At 36.1% G+C, this 20,811-nt stretch overlaps 1 protein-coding gene across 5 annotated transcripts in view; it reads left to right on the top strand.

Annotated features, from left to right (window-relative positions):
* Positions 1 to 20,811, top strand: part of CNTNAP2 (contactin associated protein 2) — a 1,072,692-nt gene that overhangs the window by 726,285 nt on the left and 325,596 nt on the right. For all 5 annotated transcript variants that reach the window (XM_031503926.3, XM_077786381.2, XM_085573411.1 and 2 more), the window contains one exon: positions 16,897 to 17,016. In XM_031503926.3, the coding sequence (XP_031359786.2) occupies positions 16,897 to 17,016 (120 nt within the window). The remainder of the gene's footprint in view (positions 1 to 16,896; positions 17,017 to 20,811) is intronic.

Genomic DNA, 20,811 nt, shown 5'->3' with positions numbered 1-20,811 from the left:
CATACAAGCTGAAAACTGTTGTATTTTTCATCTATTACTGCAAAACTGAAAAAGACAATCTTTCTCCTCTGTTAATTTTTTATTTTCTTTTTTAGTTTTGGGACATTGCAGTTTTTGATTTTGAATCCCAATATTTGTTTAAAAATCAGATTGTTCTTAGTTTCAGTGTTATAAACTATAGTTCTTCTACTACTAATTTATTATCGGCTGAGCCGAGAGCTCTGCACCAGGTGTTTATGAAATGCAGAATGTGTAATAAATAGGTAGCAACTTGCATTTTTATTATAAGTAAATGGATGTGGTCTGTGTTCAGGCCAGAAGGGGCTGCAATTCCAATATGTGCGATAGCACCAGGAGTATTTGGTGAAGGTCAAGTGGAGAAAATTAAGGATGCAAAGCAGAATATGAATAATCAACCAGCAGTAATTATGCTGAAATTAAAAAATCAGCTGGAAATAACTCTACTTGCTGACATTTGAGACAGACTGTAAAGGCTGAAACTGGACTTCAGGTTTTAGCTGCTTGTATAGTTGAGTGTTTCTGTGTAGGTCTACATTAGAATCAAGTGCTATGAGTTTTGAAACTAAATTTCTACCAGGTGGGGTCAAGTGGAAGAACAGTATGAAATCATGGCCTAACTCAGAGCATTTTCTTAATTCATTTGCTGTTAACTCTTGTAAAACTACCTAAGTAACATTCCTGAATTGTAGCTTGCTTTTGGGAAAACTTGGGTATTAGCTGAATTTTTTGCAGGCAACTGTAGCCGTTCTCTATTGTTGTTCACAATGCACAACCAAATATTGTTTCCAAGGGACAGTTAAAAGAGAACATGTAATTAACAATAGATAACTTTAAAGGAGCTCATTTATACTATAAAATCAAAGCCAGAATTAATTCATAACCAGAAAAGAACTCTGCAAATAAATACTTCAAAATTAATTAGCTTTTTCTTAAACTTTTCCATTAAGACAATCTAACATATTGCATAATTCACTTTTAATGCCTTTTTTACAATTAAAGTTTTTTAAGGTGCTGTTATTAAAATCCCATTGACAACCATTAGACAGAAAAAACATGTTTTGAAGTCACTCTAATCCTATATTTTCAGATGTGAGAGAATGAAATTAATGCAAATATCAACTGTTAAAGATGTACCATAGTCAAAGCAATGAGAATTTCTTCACATATGCATGCAGACATATTGTTATCTGTGCACATGAAATTGTTCTTTAAAAAGTTCTTTAACAATTCAAAATAGAGGAACATAATGGGTATAATTAGGCTTACTATCAAAAGACACTATGCACCAATGGATGAGCAGTGGATATGCATTATCCAGGATTGTAGCACTTTTATGTGCATCACCTAGTACAGAAAAATTTGATAAATTCTGTCTTTACAATGAAAGTTTTAATGTTTTGAGGGCTGCATGATCAGTCTCATAGGACTGTGGATTGAGGAAAAAAAAATTAATTAAATTGAGTGAAAGCCTGAGATACTTCTTGTGCATTCTACACCATATTTTGTCTTAATAACTAGTATAACAATGAATATAACAAGGGTAACTAGTATACAATGGGTATAACGAGTATAACTAATATAACAAGGGTAGGTGTATGGCTCCTGCAGCAAATAAGCATAAAGAATAATTATTGTCAGTTCCCTTATGATACTTCCATGTGAATAATATGTGTTCAGATGGTGGGGGTTCTGATTGAGTTTGGTTCTTGTTTATGGACACTACCTTTCTTGAACATCATTATAATATTTATTTTGCTATTCTGCAGCATAAATGTATTGCACCTGTAAATGCCCTCCTTAGGAATCAAATGTCTACATTAACCCTTTTCATTAAGGGGTAAGAACTATAATGCTTCTTTGTGATTTTAGTTTGGAGGGGTTTTGAGTTTTATTCTCCTTCCCAGTGGGCTGTAATATAAATGGAAGATAAAGCAGGGAACATTTTATGACCAAAATCTGCTAGCAAAAGTAGATGCTTGATATCAGTCATGGTCTATAACTATCACTTTAAAATTTCACCTTAGGTAGGACAGCCTTGGCTGTCCCTTGGCTGGATAAGTTCCCTTGGCTGGATAAGTCTCTTAGCAGAAGTAATGACAGGTTACTAGAATTCTTTAAATATTTTACTGAAGCTAGAGGAATCATCTATGTTTACAAAGCTTTATAAAAACATGGAAATCACTATTGTTTCATGAATACAAATACAGTTTGCTAATATTAGCAAAACTACTGAAATGTGTGGACTTTTTAGTTTCTCATTTTCTCAGTAGAAGTGTTAACTATACTACATAGGCATACTTAACTGTATATCTAGCAGTATTAATTTTATTTTACTGGAAGCATACTCTTTCTATAACTCTCATATTGCAAATTTTTAAGCTCATATATCCTTATGTAGCTTTTACACCAGCCCATTCATCCCATTCCTATTCCCTAATGGCCTAACCACTTATGTATAAAACTTTAAATTTTCTTGTGTCTGTGGTTGCTGTATTTTATATGATATGTTTTCTGTATACTTTTCAGTATAGGTAGGTTCAGAAGGACCTAACTGATGTTCTAAAAGAGAGAGGAAAACATAATGTGTTGTTTGTGACTGTCTTTATTTTTCTTTTTATTTTCTACTGCTACTTCAAGACACTAAAAATATCACTGCATTTCTCAGATTCATGCTCAGGCTAACTGAAATGTCTTTCTGAAATTCTTAACTACGCCTCTCCTTTCCAAGCCCTCTCTGTCACCCCCATTTTAAGGTTTCTCAATTTCTTTGTGCTTTCCTATCAATCTCAACAGTTTTTTTCCCCCTTTCATCATTCTTTCTCTAATCATTGCATTGATTATTTTCCTCCTCAATCTGTTTTCACAGCCACATACTCACACATGTGTGCACACAGGAGCTCCATGCCCAGGAAAGATTTGGAAAGGAATTTAACAAGAAAGCAGAATAGACTGTGCTGATCAGATGCAGGATGCAACCAGGCAAGCATACTTACCACACCACTATTTATACTTACCTTTCTTTTTTCTCTGCACCTTTTTCCTTCTCCAAAATGTTTAGCCTTCTTTTTTTTTTCCTGCCCTTAATTCCATCCCTAAATATCCTATAAGTCTTGTACAATCCTGAGCTATGTTTTTCATGCATCCCATGATGCATGGCAGAAATTCTTGATCACCTTCCAAGGCAGAAGCTCCCTTGGTCTGAAAGATTTTGGGGAGAACTGCTACCCATGGCTTCTGGTGATAGGGGTGATGGGCTCCATGCCCACTTGCTGCAGCTGAGGCTGTGATGTGACAGCCCCAGACAAGATTTTTGTTACTTGTGTGCATCCTTGATTTGAGTCAGATGGGCTTGAATGGTTTGATGGCTCCTGTGGTGGGCCTGGGAGCAGCCTGGAAGGGTATTATTCTGGCTTCTGCTCTGCCATTCATTCTCTGATCTCCTCTGTAGGTGTGCAGATGGGCATTTTTTTTCTCAGAACCTGACACTTTCTCTATATTCTCATCCCCTTAGTAAATAGTCTAAATTAATACTCTGCAGTGCTGCTATTGAAACAGATACTAACAAAGTAGAGTTTGTGCCAACCAGGGCAGCCCCCAAGGTACCCATCTAACATCTTACTAATCTCACAGCTCATCCATTATGTGAAAAAGATGTAAAAGTGATTTATAGGACGTTGCCAGGACACAGTCATTCCCATTCGAAAACATCAGAGAGAAAGCATGAAAAAAAGGGATGTGGAGCAGATGTTTCTGTTGATATTTTTATGTCAGTTGAAAAGGTTGAATTCTGTTGGCAGTGCAAGTTGCATAGCGATTAATGGAAATGACAAATATGATACATTTCTTCTAAATTGGTGTTATATTGATAGAGGACATTTTGATTGAGATAATGTAAATGCTGATGTGAGGATTTGTTTTCATAATGTTATAGCTCTTTGCTGTTCATAGAAATAAGTGTTCAGCTCCTCTGGAAAGCCCATTGTTTGGTTAGGTGTCTGTCAGTCTGTGTGCATAGTAGTGGTTATGTAAGCAAGCTATTGTTCTGTGCCTTAGTGTTTGGGTTTGTTTCAAATGTAAGCTTTTAAACTGAGATTTTTAAGAAATTTTACTTAACCAATTGTTGAGTTTTTTTGATTTTTTTTTCCAATAACTTGTAGTTTCCCTCAAGTATATTGTGTATTCAGTAAATACAGCCAAAAAAAGTATCATAATTTCCTTCACAGGATTGCTGATTATGAGATCAGATAACAAACATTTAGGGATCTGGGGTAGAAAAGGAAAGGGGCAGGAAATGATGACAATTACAACTGCTGAAGCTGGTAAAAATAAAACTGGATTATAGTCCTATAACTGAACATGTGTCATGGTTTGACACTGGCACAATGCCAGTGCCCCCATGAAAATGTGATCTCTCAATTGAATGCTGTGAAACGCAATCGAGAACAGAGCAAAGCAGGCCCAAGCTTAATAACAGGGAAAAAAAAAAAAAAAACAAACCTTTATTAAGCTACTACTATAAAAGAAAAAAAAAAAAAAGAAAGAAAAAAACACACACAAAGATCAAAATTAAAACCTTGCAAAGCATTCCTTCTCCCACCACCCAACTCCAACAAACCACAGTGAGACACAATCTGGACCCCAATCAGGTTTCCACCCTCCAGACAATCGATACTCAGTCCATCGAGGGAAACAGGAGGCTCTCCTGTGCCACAGACCCCCCAGGAAACACAGCTCCACATCCTGTGTTTCCATGTCACACATGGCACCGCCCGGAAAAAAGTTTCCCATGGTGACCCTTCTCCTTTCCATGCACAGTGCTCTCACCACAATGCATGGATGGACAGACTGCTTTTAGGATTTTTCCTTTCAAGGATGCCCTGCCAAGAGGGGAGAAAAACAACAGTTCAGTTTTTCATTGTTTGGGACCACAGTGCACCCCATTTTCCCCTGGGGCCAGGGGTCCAAGAACAGAGATCTTCTTCTCCTTCTTTGAGGACAGGGGGCACCACCACAAACCTCCCTAACTTTTCTCTGTTCTCTCCACTTCTGTCTTTTCCCAGCTGAAGCAGGTCTCTTGACTTTGCTCTGGCATTCTCCTAAAATACAGTCTCTCTTGGAGGAGAAAAATCGGTTCAGTCTGTGTCCAACAAGGAACTGTCCAGCCAAAAAACACTCCATCATCTCCTCCCACCTATAATTTCTCCTTCTAACATCCCAAGGTCCAAGCTGTCTCTCTTCCTCTCTTTCAAACCAAGGAGGGGAAAAAATTTCACAAAGCTTTCATTTCTCAGGAAGGGTTAAAAGTCCGGACTCCCAGGATGGCTCGATGCCCAGACTCCGGCGGCTCCCACAGCAGCTGGGCACCTTGCGGCCCACCCCCCCCTACTCTTCTCCTTCCCCATGGTGAATGGCTGACAAAACTGCTGCTGTCTCTTGAGAGAGAAAGAGAGAGAGAGAGAGAGAGAGAGAGAGAGAGAGAGAGAGAGAGAGAGAAACACTCCGGGTGGGGAACAGAGACATCCCAGATTTCTCCACCTTTCCATCTGCAGGGGGTTCCAGTCCCTCCACCCTTGGGCCCACCTCAGTCAGGCCATGGGCCTTCCCCTCCCCACCCAGCCACGGCCGGGCAGGGGAGAGGCTGCACTGCGGCTGACCGGAACCAAAGAGAGCGAGTTCTCCTGGGAATTCTGCTTTTAACTCCTCTGTGTTCTCAGAGGCGTGTCCACCTTCAATTGGTCAATATCCACATTGACCTCTTCCTTCTGAGAAAATTCTTTTTCCATGTAAAACCACAACAACATGTGGGTAATGGATTTTGGGAACAGTAATATTTGTGAACAAACAAAAACTGACACTACAGTCTCTTTCAAAGCTGGGTGATGAGAATATCTCCATGTTCATCTGAGCATTATTTAACATTGACTAGGATACTCAGGTCTGAAGAGAGATCAAATGCTCTGATATCCATGGCAGGAAAGAACCACTACATACTTAGTGAGGGAGAATACTTTGGTTTATTCAGCGTCTTTGCTACTTGTAACCACTTACCGATGTATTGCGTTAAAATAAGATTCCAGACATTCTGTATCTTTGACCTGACTTTTCCTGCTTTGGCCCTGGTATAATTTGCTGAGGTTTTCACTAGTTTGTCTGTGTTCACTGTAGAGAGTAACCAAGCATTTGTATGCATGAATGGGAAATTGTAAAGTCAAGGTTTGGCCCTTGTCTCTTCTGCTTTCCATTACCCTGCCAATATGAAGTAAATGAGAACTGGAGTAGAACTCACACTTTTTCTTTAAGGGTATGGATTTTCAAAATGTGTTTTTATACCAACCTTGAAGCTTTTTGCATGGAAGAGAGGGACAGGAGGAAGAAGGGAACAAGATGGTGTTGGCAGTGTTCCTGTTACCTCGCAGCTGCAGAAGACTCAAACAAGCTCCAGGCAGCTCTGAAACTTTCTGTGCCTGAGCCCAGTGTAAGATCACCACAAGTATGGTGAATATCTGAGTTTCTCTGACAGTCTTCCCTCTCAAATGCAGGGCTCAAGAATGAATTATAGCTATACAAATGTGCAACACTATCCAGATTTAAAATGAAATTGTGCCATTTCTGTCCTGAATGGTGTTTTGTTCAGTCCCAAAACCCATGCTTGGTTTTGGATTTTTGGGGATTTTTTTTTTTTGGTTGGTTGGGGTTTTTGTGCTTGTGTATCCTTGGAGGACTTAATTCACAAAAGTACCTTGTTAAAAATTTGTGTGTAATTATATGTTCTTGTGATGTCTGTAGGCTGACACTGTTACAAAGATGCTAATTGTCTAATCTATGGCTCGTAATTTAAAATCATTGCTAAATTTGTTTAAAAATCCATTTTGGTTCAGTCATTTGTATTTAAATTAATTTCTCTCTTCCTCCCCTCTCCCAGCCCAAAGCAAAGAACAAAGTTGAGAGAGAAACAGAAGCACCTTTCATTTTGCCATTAATGGGTTGGCTTTTTCCGTATTCATAGCAAATTCCTGGGTTGAGCTACTGTGTAGTAGCTCAAATTGCAGTTTTCACCCTTTTAGCAGTAATTTTCCTTATTATCCCAGTGGCAAATAAACATGCTCTCTTTCTCACTTTGATGGCAAAGCCTTTATTTTGTTTCCTTTTTTACCACAATGGTAATAATCATGTTTATCACTGACATAACTGAGCCTAGAGTAAACTTGACACAAAATCTGCAAATTTCTATATATCTTGTTTATATTTTCACTGCTTTTAATTTCATTTCCGTTTCTATGGGGCATATTTGGATATTGTGCTAATGGTGAGAACACTTTATAAGTTCACTAGCTCACAGTAGAAGGCAGAGGGAGCATGTGAGGAAGATGTAGAAGCTTTTAGAAGGCTGAAGCTTAGATCAATGGCAGTGTGAGGAGGGTTTATGCTCAGTCATGAAGGAGCTTTGCTTTTGCAAAGTTTTAGTGACATGAGAGCCAATGCAGCCATGGACAGAAATGAACACTAACCAGATAAAAAGAACTAAAATTACCTCTGTTGGTTTACCTTCCCTATTAAATACAAAAAAAAAAATACATTTAAAAATCGTGCTGTCTATTTATATAATATTTTTTATTCCTACAGTTTATTTCTAGGATGCATATATATATATATATTATATATATATATATATATATATATATATATATTATATATATATATATATATATATATATATAATACTATATGTACACTATTCTGTAAATATGCAAAATAAAATCATGTTTTTCCTTTGGGAAGCTATTTTGTCACACTACGACATGAAATAACTCACACATTCACACTAAGATCAAAAGAGCAAAAGAAAGTAACTTTTATTTCTGACCTCACAATATACAGAATTCCAAAAGTGACAGTGGATTAGAGGATAAAATTGCCACTTCTCCAACTACAATGGTCAAACCAACAGTCCATCAATTCTCTCCTCCCTCAGAAAAGAATGCAAAACAATAATTATTTACATGAACAGTGGATGAGAACTCCAATAGAAATATGTAAACATCAGAAGGCATAGAAAACTTTTAAAGGAACTTTAAAACTTTTAAAAGAACAGGGAAACATCATTTTAGGGATTTTGAGTTGAAAAGCTACTGAGCATTGGGAAGGACTACACTTGGGAAGATTAAACAATTGTAGAAGCAATAGTTGAGGAAAACTGCTGACTCGTGTTTCATTTTTTAAATTCAGTTTTGTAGAAGTGATGGTTCTTGATGGCTGATTTGCCTTGTAGTTCATTGCTTATGATTCTGTGAATAAAGCAAACATCATTTAGGGTTGAATTAACAGAAGTAAAAATTGTTAAATGTGCAAATTAACCTGGCTGTGCTGGCCATTTTTGATTTTCATGAAAAAAATTGAAGACTCCAGAGAAGAGAGAAAATAATATAGCACCTAGAAAATGTGACCTGTGATCAAAATGAACAAACTTGTTCCACTTTAATGTAGAGAAAATATTTGTGTCTGCAAATAGACAAAAGATGGTTGCAAGGAGGAGTACAGTAACTTATCCTCTAAATTTATTATGAGTAAAAAGATAAATTATAAGTTTAAGTTGCAGTAGAACAGCCCCACAGTGTAGAGAGTTGAACAAATGCTGACACTGAAGGACTGGTGGTCCTCTAAGTTGCCTTAGTGGGTCAAGAAATTTACATAATTTTAAACCAGACTATGCCAGGAATATTACATGGATGTAATTGGGGTTTTTTTCATAGGTGGATTAGATTATCTTTGAGGTTCACCACAGCCATGTGATTCTGATATTATACTAATTATGACCAGAAAATTATTCTGCTTTTTATCTCAGCACTTATTTCTTCAAATATAGATTGAGTAATTGAACTACCTTTTCCAGGAAAAATATTGTAGAATGATTTATTTATTTATTTATTTAATGGGATGTTGAGGGTAACAGAATTGAAGGCTGTTAACTTTTTATTTGAATTGTCATGAGTGAAATAGTTGTGTGGTGTGGAAAAGACTCTTAGTAATGTCATGTGATGACAGTGAAAGGGTGAAACTTTCAGGTCATAGAACTCATGTTCTTGACCTAACTAGCTGTGAGAGTAAACCAAGGGCCCCTAAAATGATGGCAACCCAAAAAACAAATCCCAGTTTCACTGAGAAAGTTTTTAAAGATGCCAGGGATTGCTTTTGCTAGTACTTCTGGGATTGCAGTAGCTCAATTCAACTTCTGGCTAAGAAGGCAACTTAGTCATTGCTGAAAAATAGTGTTTGATCTGAGTTTTACAACTGAAAAATCAGTGACTAAAGCATGGGTTGTATCATATACATCTGCAATTTGGTGGACTTGTTCATGATACCTTCTAATTTTCTCCAGTTCTCTTATATACAGTGAAATTTACCAGTTTCCTGATGGAACTTACATATGAAAATTGCATTTTTTGCTGAGTGGCTGTTCATGTATAGCAACATTTCTTTAAGAACACAGCAAATTAGTTTTCTTGCAGATGCAACATGAGAACACAAATTGTATTGCACTCAGGGATTCAGAGGTTTTAGTCTACTCAAATTTTTGGTTATGCATGAAGTCAGGAAAGGCAGGTTTTCTGTTTTCCAGTGTCTTTAATAATAAGGTGATATTGCAATGGCAAGGGCTTGTCACATTTGGACACTTTCTTAGTCCTTGTTTTTTACCTGGAAAGTAATTTGATTTTAGCTGAATGACTTAAAACTGCATCTAGAGAAATTGTATTTCTTCATAAAGAAATTTCTGGAGTTCCCTTAGGCATCACAGTAGATCCATTTCAGATGTCCAGTTTGTGTACACACTACATGTAGGATGTGCATAAAGCTGCAGCTCATTGGGAAGATAAGTTTTCTTCATCCACATGAACTTCACTGCAGTTGTTGGCACATCCAGGTGTAGTTCCAAGTGCTCACAGACTGGGCACAGAAATTCAGTATTGCAGCCAGCTGGGTATGCTGGCCTATTCCGACTGCTCTGGCCTGTCCAGGTGAGCAGCCACAGCTGCTGTGAGGGCCAGCAGCCTTGAAGGTTTTACATCTTTGTCCTGCTAGAGCTGTGTATTCTGCTGAAATTGCTGCTTCCTATGGTTTTCCTCATCTAGGTACCCTAAATTTACAGGGGCATCCTATCTGAGAATACCTGATATTTGGTGTGTGCCTTGTGGTGATCCACCTTCTGGTGATGCAGAACTAGCTCTGTCTAAGAGTCCATCATAAATTTAGTGTGAACAACTACTGTTGTGGTTGCAAGACATTTTTTTTGTCTCATTAGGATTTTATCTTTGTTCTTGACTGCCACCTCTTATTTAGGGGAGGATTTATTTTAGGAAATATTTTTAAGATACTTTTTAATCAGGAAAGACTTTTTAAAGGGGTCTTTGGCAGTGTGCAGAAAGCAAACCAGGTGTTTCATTACCTTTTGTTTTTTTTACATTAAGATTCTTTTGTAATAAGTAAAAGTGGCAAGAAAAGGTCTTGGTTACTTTAGAACATTGTCTGTGCCAAATCAGATTGTGTTAGGTATTTTTAATGATTTGGAGCTCTTTTTCAGATGAGTGTGCATACACTTAGAATGATAAGTAGAAGTGTATTCAAATAACTCATAGAATTGTAGATGCCTATACAATTCTATATCAGAATTGTGATGGTTTCTTCCTTAGCTTTCGTTTCCTCCTTCTGTCACTGTTTGACTAATGAGTTTTTTGGATGCTGGTAGTAGGTGATTGTCCTTGTGTTTTGATTTGTGATTAATTTTTGACTTCAGCTCTCATAGCTGAAGGGGTTGTGAGCTTCTGTAAACTGGCAGCCTAAAAAGGTGGAGAGGGCAAAGCCAGGACTGTTCAGCAGAAATTTCAACATTTTCTTTTCCAACAGCAAATGAACAAGGGTACCCCTAATATTTTGGAACCTGGCAAACACCACATCAGAAAACATTTCATGTCAAAGTCATATCTGAAAGTTTTCTCACAGTGTGATATGTAAAAGTCAATACTTGTTCACACTTATTTTTCTCTGACTTTAACAGTACATGTGCTTATTTTAAGTTAACTATAACTGGAAAATAGATTTTTAAATTTATTTTACTTTTAAATTATTTAATTAAAATTAAATTTATTTATTTATGATTTATTTAATTTTTAAATTAAAAATATTTCTTTTACTTTTAAATTATTTACATTTACTTTACATTTATTTTACTTTTCCTGATCTTAGCCATTATAATGTTGAGTTCCAAACTACAGAAGTTTTATATCCATACTTGGAAAAACTGGCAGACATAAGGCTTGGTTCTGACCATTACAGACATTGTCCTATAAAACAGCAACAACATTGAAGTAGTGTTGCATCATGTTGGCTTTTTGTGGAGCTTTTTAAAAACTTTTTAATATACTTGAGGTAGTCCAGCAACCCAGTAGCTATGTGTACTCCTTCTGTCAGACTACAGAAGGATATTTTTCTCTCTTATAACTTGCTTTAACTATGATGAAATATCTAGTTCTTTTAACTTATCTTAAAAGAATTGTAAGACATGATTCCTCTACCACATAGCATTGGAATGAGTAAAGGATGTGTACAGGTTTAATGTAGATGTTCACAGAAAGAAAATTCTGCTGACAGAGCAGGAACTTACAGTGTACATGTATTGATGTATAAAAATTTATTTTTAACATTTTCCATTTTCCATTTTCCAGTTATCTTCTGAATATATGTTGTAATAAAGCAACAAACCTTATTTTAATATTTTAAAATAAATTTTAGGTATGACATTTCACTGTGCAGCTATTTTTTGGGTAAGCTTGGAGCTTTTTCCCCTTCATTGTATGTTTGTGCTTTCAGGGCGCAAGAGTTGAAACCAGTCTGAGCTCCATAAACCCAAGCACCTCATAGTCTATTTTGCTTTTAGTATTTTTCCAAGAAGTTGGAACTGCTAGAGAGGCATAGCTGGACTTTGTGGATCTGATGCATTGCCTTTTTTTGTCACTTTTGCTGTCATTTAATTCCATCTATTTTTCTGTATCTACACCCTTGCTATGTTCCTGTAAAGCTGAGATTTACTCCTATATTAGCAGATGTTTAAAGGAGTGTATTCCCTGCAGCAACCACATTCACTGACAGAAACAAAACATATTGCAACACATTCGTTGAGTCACATAGTTCAGACTGTCATGCTAGGTAATCTATTTATAATGAGCTTTGCACTTATAAAAGGAGGCTGTTTGTCAGCCCTAAAATTAAAGCTGCCTTTTTGCAGAGTGATGGAAAAACTGTAGTTCACCAAGGTGCTAATGAAATTTTATGGGAACATCATATAGGGCCACAAGGTTTCTAAATGCTTTTTGTCATTCAGCTATTCTGTTTTTTGGAGATAACCAGCAGCTGTGCCACCTGTGCAGAATAACTATCCCTTGATCTTTACACCAGTCAGAAAGTAAAACAGGATTGAGAACATCTGCTTCCCTCAATCACTTAAGAGACACCGAAATCTAAGAGGTGTTGATTCTTTCCAACTTTTGGCTAATAGTCTTGATCTGGAAAAAACTATTCTGCAAACTCTTTTTTTAACTATTTGCTTTTCCTCTAGTGTTTAAAATAGAGGGTCCTAAAAACTCAGAAATGAGTATTGACTTCCCCATCCATCACCATATCCCCTTTGGTGTTCAGGACCCATGAAGAAAGGCAGTAATGAAAATGCTCCTAAAGTCTGTGCTAATACTCACAAACAAGGTTTGTTGTTAGTATTTGTTTCATTCTAGGCTGTTGTCCCTTTGCCTAGCTACCTAATCAAGATTTTCTAAGAAAATATATTTTTCCCCTCAAGCCATGCTCATTCAAATCCAATGTTGTGAATGTTAGTTTAGTAAATGGTGAATTTCAAAATTCATTCATAGTTGCATTTGTTAGCTAATTAAAATGGCTGGATTTTCTGCCTAGATCAAGAAGCTTAGAGAAGCTTGCTGCTTCACACAGAAAGATACAGTGAAATTTATATTCTTTTATGTTTATAGTTTTAAAACATTTTATCTTCATGTTGGAACACAGAAAACCCTTTCAAATTTTATCATGGAATGGATTTGGTGGTCTCAGTTTGATCTGTATTATTCAGGAGATTAAACTTTCAAAAAACTATTGCATTTTTTGGTGCTCTTCTCTTTCTAGTTGTGATTCTTTCTGTGCATACTTTTTTCCTTACTCTAAGAGCTTCTAGCAGTGTTCTGACCAGGTTTTCACCACTTGCAGCTTGTAGACAATTTTTGATGCAATACAAAAGCATGTAAAGAGTGAATATGCTGTTTGCAGGAAGGGTTTTTTCTCCCTATTCTCCTCAGAAAGAATATAAGTGACCTTTGAAAAACCCTAACAAACTGACAGCTGGATTTATTATGCTAGAAATAGCTTTTCTGGACATCAGGGTGCCCATGAGTTTTATATTCAGCTTGGAAGATTTTGAGGTTTACTACTATTCTGAAGTCCCTTAAGAATACATATGTTGTGTATTTGGACCAGGTACCAAGAAAGCAAATATACATTTTTGGCATTTCACTTCTACTGGCTTGAAAAGCAAAAATCTGCTGCCCTTGTGTCCTCAGTTCTTCAACTTTTTTTGTTTTTTATTTTTCTTTCCTATCTTCCAGATGGAGTCAGCACTACAAGGCCCTTCCCTCTCTCACTCTGCCTCCTCTGTATGTGGATATATGAACCATTTCTCCTCATTCACATGTGAACACTGTATATCCCAGTCTTACATTCTGCTTTCTTGCCTTTTCTTAGCTCAGTTAGGTTTTTTGCTTTTTTATTGTAACCTTTACCAGTTTTCTCATTAAAGCAGTTTTGATTCTGCCATGGTCTCTTCCTTGTATTCTGTGTTCATTTTCTTCTCTATTTTAGTGTGCTCAGGTGACTTCTAAATCAGCATTCCTTAAATGTTTGTCCTTTTATCTTCTCTAGGTTTTCTTTGAGTTTCTTAATTTCTATTTTCACCTGCTCTCTGTTTTACACACTACTGATCTTTTTGTGTAACATTTACAAAAGCAAGTAGTGGCTGATAAAATGATCGTCTGCTGTCTTCCTTTCTATGTCATCATCCACTTTGAGATCTCGGTATCATGTCTCACTTTCCTCTGCTTCAGAGTTGCCTTCTGCCTGATGCTTGCTGCTGTGGTTATTTTCTTTATTCTTTTTTTTTTTTATTTTATTTTAAAGTGGCTACCCTTTGCCATCCAAAGTCAACAGTAATATCTCTTTCTGTCATCAATTGTCTTCATACACTGGAACATGACTGCTGTTTCCTATTGCACCTTTAATTACTGGTTATTTTGTCAGCATGTGAAATTCATTTGTCCCTTCACTTTGTTCCTATGTGTCTATGAAGTGATTTTTGTTACTGCTCACAGCACTGGTGCCTACCTTTACATTTTTATTGATTCCCATTTTTAAGATCTTTATGCATCTACATAAATGGCCTCAAGTTGTGCCAGAGGGGTTTAGAGTCACAGAAAGCATTGGAACATACTGCTAGGGAAGTGGTGAAATCATCAGCCCTGGAACTCTTCAATGAAACCTGTGGATTCAGCACTTTGAGGACATGTAGTTTACAGTGAACATAGTGGTGGTGATAGGTTGATGGTTGGACATGATGATCTTAAAGGTCTTTGCCGACCTTAATTTTAGGATTCTATACATATGCATAATACCTCCCAGAAAATTATCCCACACTCATAACACTTTTCACAAGTTGAAATTGTTTAAAAGATCCCGTTATTTTGCCTTCATTTAAAGAACAATCTTTATTTTTATTAGTTAGTGTTCAACATAATGCTGAAGTTTAACAAAGCTGACTTATTTAAAAAGTAGCCTTTTCTGTGCTATAAAAATAGCTACCTACATACCACTTTCTATTTCTCCCATTCTAGAAGAACAGAAAGGGTGTTATATCTAAACCCCTTAATTTTCTATAAAAAACATTTGACTTCCATATAACACTCTTTAGTGTTGTTTTCTGAGTTGTAGCAGTATCTCTGTACAAAAATTGGCCTGTGTTCTCAAAAGCAGCAAACTTGGATAAAAATGTCACATAGCCTTACATAAAGGTCTGGTTACTACAGAGACAAAGATCCCCTGATTTTCTGAAAGAGTTTAGAAAATGAAAGCACAAAACTTCATTAAGATCACAAACAATATTTCTTATCTTCTTGACTTGACTTGGAGTGCATCCATTAAAATTTGCCTGTCAGTATCACAACAGTTATACATTGATCGAGTTAGTATTTTATGACATTTTTTAGATAGTGTGTAGAAAGTGAGGGAAACACTTCTGAACTAAGCAGGTTATGAATTCTGCATGAATTCTGCATGAAGTGCATGAAAACAGACACAGAGTCTCCTTGATAATGGAAGAATATGTTGACTTTTGTTTGTGGAGAAAGGGGAAATGGCTTGAAATGTTTTACAATTTAATTAAAGTGTCATCTACTTGTATAAAAATGACTTTGTATCCTCTAATGAGCACTTAAAACTTTCCAGGAAATTCCTCCTCTTTTAGCATCACAAGGAGATTGTAGATAGATAACAGCCTTTAACCTTGCATTCGTGCCAAATCAACAACTGATATTTTTTTTAACTCCACTTTCCTTCCCATGTCTTGATATTTGGTTAAAGGCCTTTAAATGTGTGTGTGTGACCAGACACTCATCATCATCAGAGCCCAGCAAAACTGTTCATCCTTATGGACATTTGAAATAAAGCCAGTCCTAGCAAAGAGATTGCTTGCAAGAATTGCCAACAAATTAGATGAATTTTTAGAGTGGATATGAAGTCTAGTTAAACAAACATTTCAGTTCTTTTAGCAGCTGATTGATTGATTCCAAACAAAAAAGCTGTGCCATCTGGTCCTTAAAAATAAAGCAGCATTACATATTCATTTTTAGAGAATTGTATAGGAAAATATCTATGTAATTCACCATTTTTATGCATATACACACACACAACAATTTCTATAAATTATCGGGTTTACTTTTTCTTAGCCTAAAATTATTTCTTCATATTTAATGCACATAATATTGTAAAAACTCTACATTTGTAAGAAAATATGGGAATTACTAGAAAATATTCTATCTACAATGCTTATTATGTCTGAGCTGCTCATCATACATTTTGACAAACAATTTTATGACTTGAAATAGAAAGCAATATTCAAGGAAAAACTGAAACAAACCTGTCTACTAAATCCATGAAACTTATTCCAGCAAATACTGTGACATTTCAGACCTTGCTGGGCCAGAGAATTAGTTCTGTATGTATATAATAAAGTAATTGCATAGCTATGTAGAGACACGTATTGTAGGTAGGGAGAAATTTTACAATTTTGAAACTTAGTGTCGTTCTGAGTTATTCTGAGTAATAAAACATGAACAATTAAAAATGTACAGGAAGTAAACACAGAAGCTCTTTTAGTATCTCTTGAAAAGAAGCTTAAGGGTAAAAGTATGTTGTATCACTAGAAGTAATAGAAACTTAAACAAGAATATAAGCAAAGTTATGAACTATATTGTTTAAAATGGTTTAAATACATTATTGAAAAAGTATTATTTTTCTTCTTTCTCCCCAAGTTGTTAGAATTGTCTTCCTATTCTGGCTTTTCCTCACATTACAAAAGTAGAAATTATGTCCTGCAGGTTTTTTGTCACTTCTATTATTTTGGAAAGATGCTTTGTTTTCTGTGAACCTCACTGATATTGCTTTAATGTCAGAGGTACAATTCTTGTATATAAACAGGATCCATTAATTGTCTTAAGAAATTTTTTTCCCCTCAGGCTAAAACTATTCTTATTGGTCTGTTTTATTTCATTTCAGCTATTTATGAACTCTCTTGTGAAGCATACAAACACTTGGGCAAAACTTCAAATTACTACTGGATAGATCCAGATGGCAGTGGGACACTGGGACCTTTGAAAGTTTACTGCAACATGACAGGTAACTGCATTGTATTTAAAAATTAGGTTGCTTGAAGAGGGGATTTGTTTTTTGAGGTCTTTTAAAATGTAGTTAGGAGAAAGAGGCTGTTCATATTTCATATTTCTTGTTAAAAGAAAAATAATTACTAAGAGCTTTTCATCAGGGATCGTCAGATCTGCAGTCACTATCATGATAGACTGAGCAAGGCAGTAGTTACTGCATTTAATAAGCTTTTTGAATTGCACCTGTTAAGCTTAATAGGTCTTTGTATCCTCAGTGCTGTATCATTAAAAAAAAAATTGTAAAAGATACACAAAGAAAAAGTAGATAGATTTACAAAGACTATTGTATGTCAACCTAGTGGAGTTCAGTAGTTTCTGTTGTTCATAGAGTGTTGTAGAAGGCAGCTTACCACCACACGCAGGGAATAGAAATCAATTTCCAAAGAAGCAAAATGTCTGACGTTTCTTTACTGTCTGTTTTGTCTTCTACACTAGGTCCTTCTAACACCAGTTAAAATCTGGAGATAATATTTATATAGCTACATTGATTTATTTTGATTTTTTTGTATGTATTTTTTCATGCTTTTAAGACTAGTTTTGTATTCTCACTAGAGGTATCTAATCTAAGTCATCTGTGTTGCCATGATGAGGCTGGAAAATATGATCATGAAAAACAGGACAATTTTCTGTACTGAGAATATATTATTTCTTTGTTTTGTTAATATATAGCAGCTGTCTCGGGACTTTTTCTGATATGAAATATTGGATAGCTGATAAAACAAACATGGGCTCTGACTTTCCCCAAATGTCTGCCTAAAAAGGTAGAATTTCATTCTGTATGCATTGGAAATCTGGTGTATGCCTGAATCCTCAGATCCCATCATCTGCAACATGAAGGTGAAGGCACTGCTATAGGTTGAAACAATGTCTCTGACTTTTTAGAAACCTGCAGCAGAAATCTGGGGCTGTGGGTTTTATCCAGCTGGAATGGGAGAGATGGGGAGGGATGCATGGCACATGCAGCAAACCCCAGATCAGGTGCTCATTGCTAGACAGCCTGTCCGAGAACAGGAGAATATCACTGTTCCATGCTGCTGCTGTTAGTGTCTGTGTTTGTATAATTAATGCATACCAAGAAAGGAGCCTGATCTAAGATCTGGAAGGGCCGTCAATCCCATTTGGACTGGAGAGACAGGCCAAGCCATCTGTCCTGAGGCACAGGTGTAAAGGCTCTCTTTCAGATCCTGAGCCATGTAGAGCTTTTTAAATCGTAGCTAGCACCTTGAACAGCATCAGCAGCTAATCAGGCAGGCAGGAAACAAGGCCAAGAATGCTGTCATTTAAGAGATTTCTGCTATTCAGAACTGCTGTGTTCAGTGCTAGCAATAGCTTTTGGTTACTCTTCAAGGGTAAATTTATAAATTAAAAATATACCGTCCTAGTGGGGTTAGGTACAGAAAAGTACACTCATCCAGTACTGCAGCATTGCTCATTCATGTTAAATATAAAAATACAACAGAAGGTCCTAGCAGCTTCTTCAGCATTGGGGAAAAATAAAATAGGTGACATAAAATTAATAATTTAATTTCACGAATATTTCTCATCTACAAAACAGTTTCAGAGTATATAAATGTGACCTTTTCCTAACCAGTGCAAGGAGATCATGAGCATTAGGATACATTATTTAATTCACTTGGATATAAAGCATGTTGTGGAAAAATGCAGTTTTCTGTTTTAACTGGATTGGTGTCGTAAGCAGCACTTTGCTAAAAGAAAAAGACAATTTGCACTAATACCCATATAAACGTTGCAGTTTAAAAAAAAACTCAAACAACTATTTCTTCATTACAATGCAAATGACTGCAAGAGATATGTGAAAATTGATGGAAAGTAATTTAAATCTGTGCTTCTAAAACTGACAGTTGTTCCCAGCAGAGTAAAGCTCATCACCTGTGTAGTGCCTATACATTGCAGCTGTCACAGTTTTTGGTTTTTTTAAATTAGTGGCCATCTGAGGCACTAAGGCTGGAGGGCAAAGAGCTACAATTTTAGCAAAACACCCTAAATCTTTTTGTGAATCTATATAGGGTATTATCAGCAGCATACTATCCCTAGTGTAGGGAAGGAAGATACTTGAGTTTGCATCTTCTGTAACACAGTTCTGTACAACTCTGTAGCAATAACACATATCTTGTCATATAACAGAGAGCACTAAAGCATGTGAGAATCCAAGCAGAATTCTCAAAAAATTTTAGTATCCAGCTTGTGCAGGTCTATGGTATTGCTAGAACTATATTTGAAAAAACCTTTAACTAGCTGAATTAAAATTAAACATTTTTTGTGAACATAAAGCTAAGTAACTTATAAATTAAGCTATACTGATTGGTATGTGGAGTATACTAAATGAATAAAAATAATATGACATGGTAGTGAAATTTTATTTTGATAGAGATTCTTAACTATGTTTTCTCTCTAGTCTGAGAGTCAAATCTAAGTGTTCCTATTCTTCTGCTATGTCAAACAAACATCTCTATATTAAATTATTGCACAAGACACCAATTCGCCTTCTTTCGTTCAGGTGAAACTAGCAAGTAGAAAACATCTCAATGACTAAAAATGTGAAGTGCTTTTTGCTAGTTCCATTCCTTGCCAAAGCAAGTCCACAAAGTTTGCAAAGTGAATATCAATCTTTGCAAAACAAGGTGGTTTAACAGCCATGTACTACTTTCACAATTACTGTAGTATAGTTTTACTGGAACAAAAGGTTGGATAGTAGGCTTCACTCTCACTTGACTGTAAGCCTTCTGGGGCAAGGACAATATCCTGAAAAGCAACTGAAATTGTTTGTTGCAAAATTATGTCTTTAGCCCTTTAATATACTGTATCACAAATATGGAGCTAGAAAATTCATAATTTCATCCTTATATCAGCATTTCATCTACAGAGTCCATAGCTAGAAAGCATTAGTGTACCCAAACGTGACAAACAATATTAAAAAGAAAAAAGAGAGAGAAAATTGTGGTGCAGAAGACACTTGTCTGGGCATATTTCTGGGCATAATCCATATCCAAATTTAGTGTGTCTTAATTTAGTAAACTGGTGAGTGTCATGACAAGGCCCCCCCTTCACAGATGTTGCTGTGGTAACTAAAAATTGTTCTGCTTTCCAAGATGTACTGGTGATTCAATAGTGCCGTCAAAGTCAGAAACATGTAATTGCATGTGCTCCCCACAGCAGCTCATGGTCTCTACAAATAACTCTATTTTCAAAGAAATCCTCAATTCTCCAATTCTTCCAATTCTCTTGTCCTTGTCTTCTCCAAATAAAGGTTGTATTCAGAGCTGTGTTCTGATAGTGAAGAGGAATGAAGCACTTATATTTTATGTCCTCATAATGGAATGAAGATGTCTGAGATATTACATTCAATCTATTTCTGATGCAATAAAATAGCTTTTCAAAATCTAGGACATTGCTGTTCATGTTATGCAGTTCTGTAAATGATTATACAAACAATGTAAATGCTAGGAAGCTTTTTTTTCCTTTGCCTTTCTTTTTTCTTTGAAAACCAATATTGGAAATGTTTAGAGGCAGAAAGTTGGAATTTTTCAAATTAAGGTACTTACGGAAAAAGTATTCCTTGATGCTGTTTTGTGGCACAGTGTTTAACCATTAGACTGCTTTTCAGTTTAGCCTCTTTTGTGGCTAAGCTCAACAGGGAACACTTTCAAAGCTCTGTCATTTTACCCTCTTTCAGAGGCAGGTCCACAAGGCAAAGTTAGACTCTGTATTCAAGTTTTTTCCAAATTTGGAG

The sequence above is a fragment of the Lonchura striata genome, chromosome 2 (genome assembly GCF_050655825.1).
Source record: "Lonchura striata isolate lonStrDom1 chromosome 2, ASM5065582v1, whole genome shotgun sequence".
Taxonomy (NCBI): Eukaryota; Metazoa; Chordata; class Aves; order Passeriformes; family Estrildidae; genus Lonchura; species Lonchura striata.
Note: the sequence above shows the minus strand (reverse complement) of the source record. Positions and strands in the feature narration are given on the sequence as shown.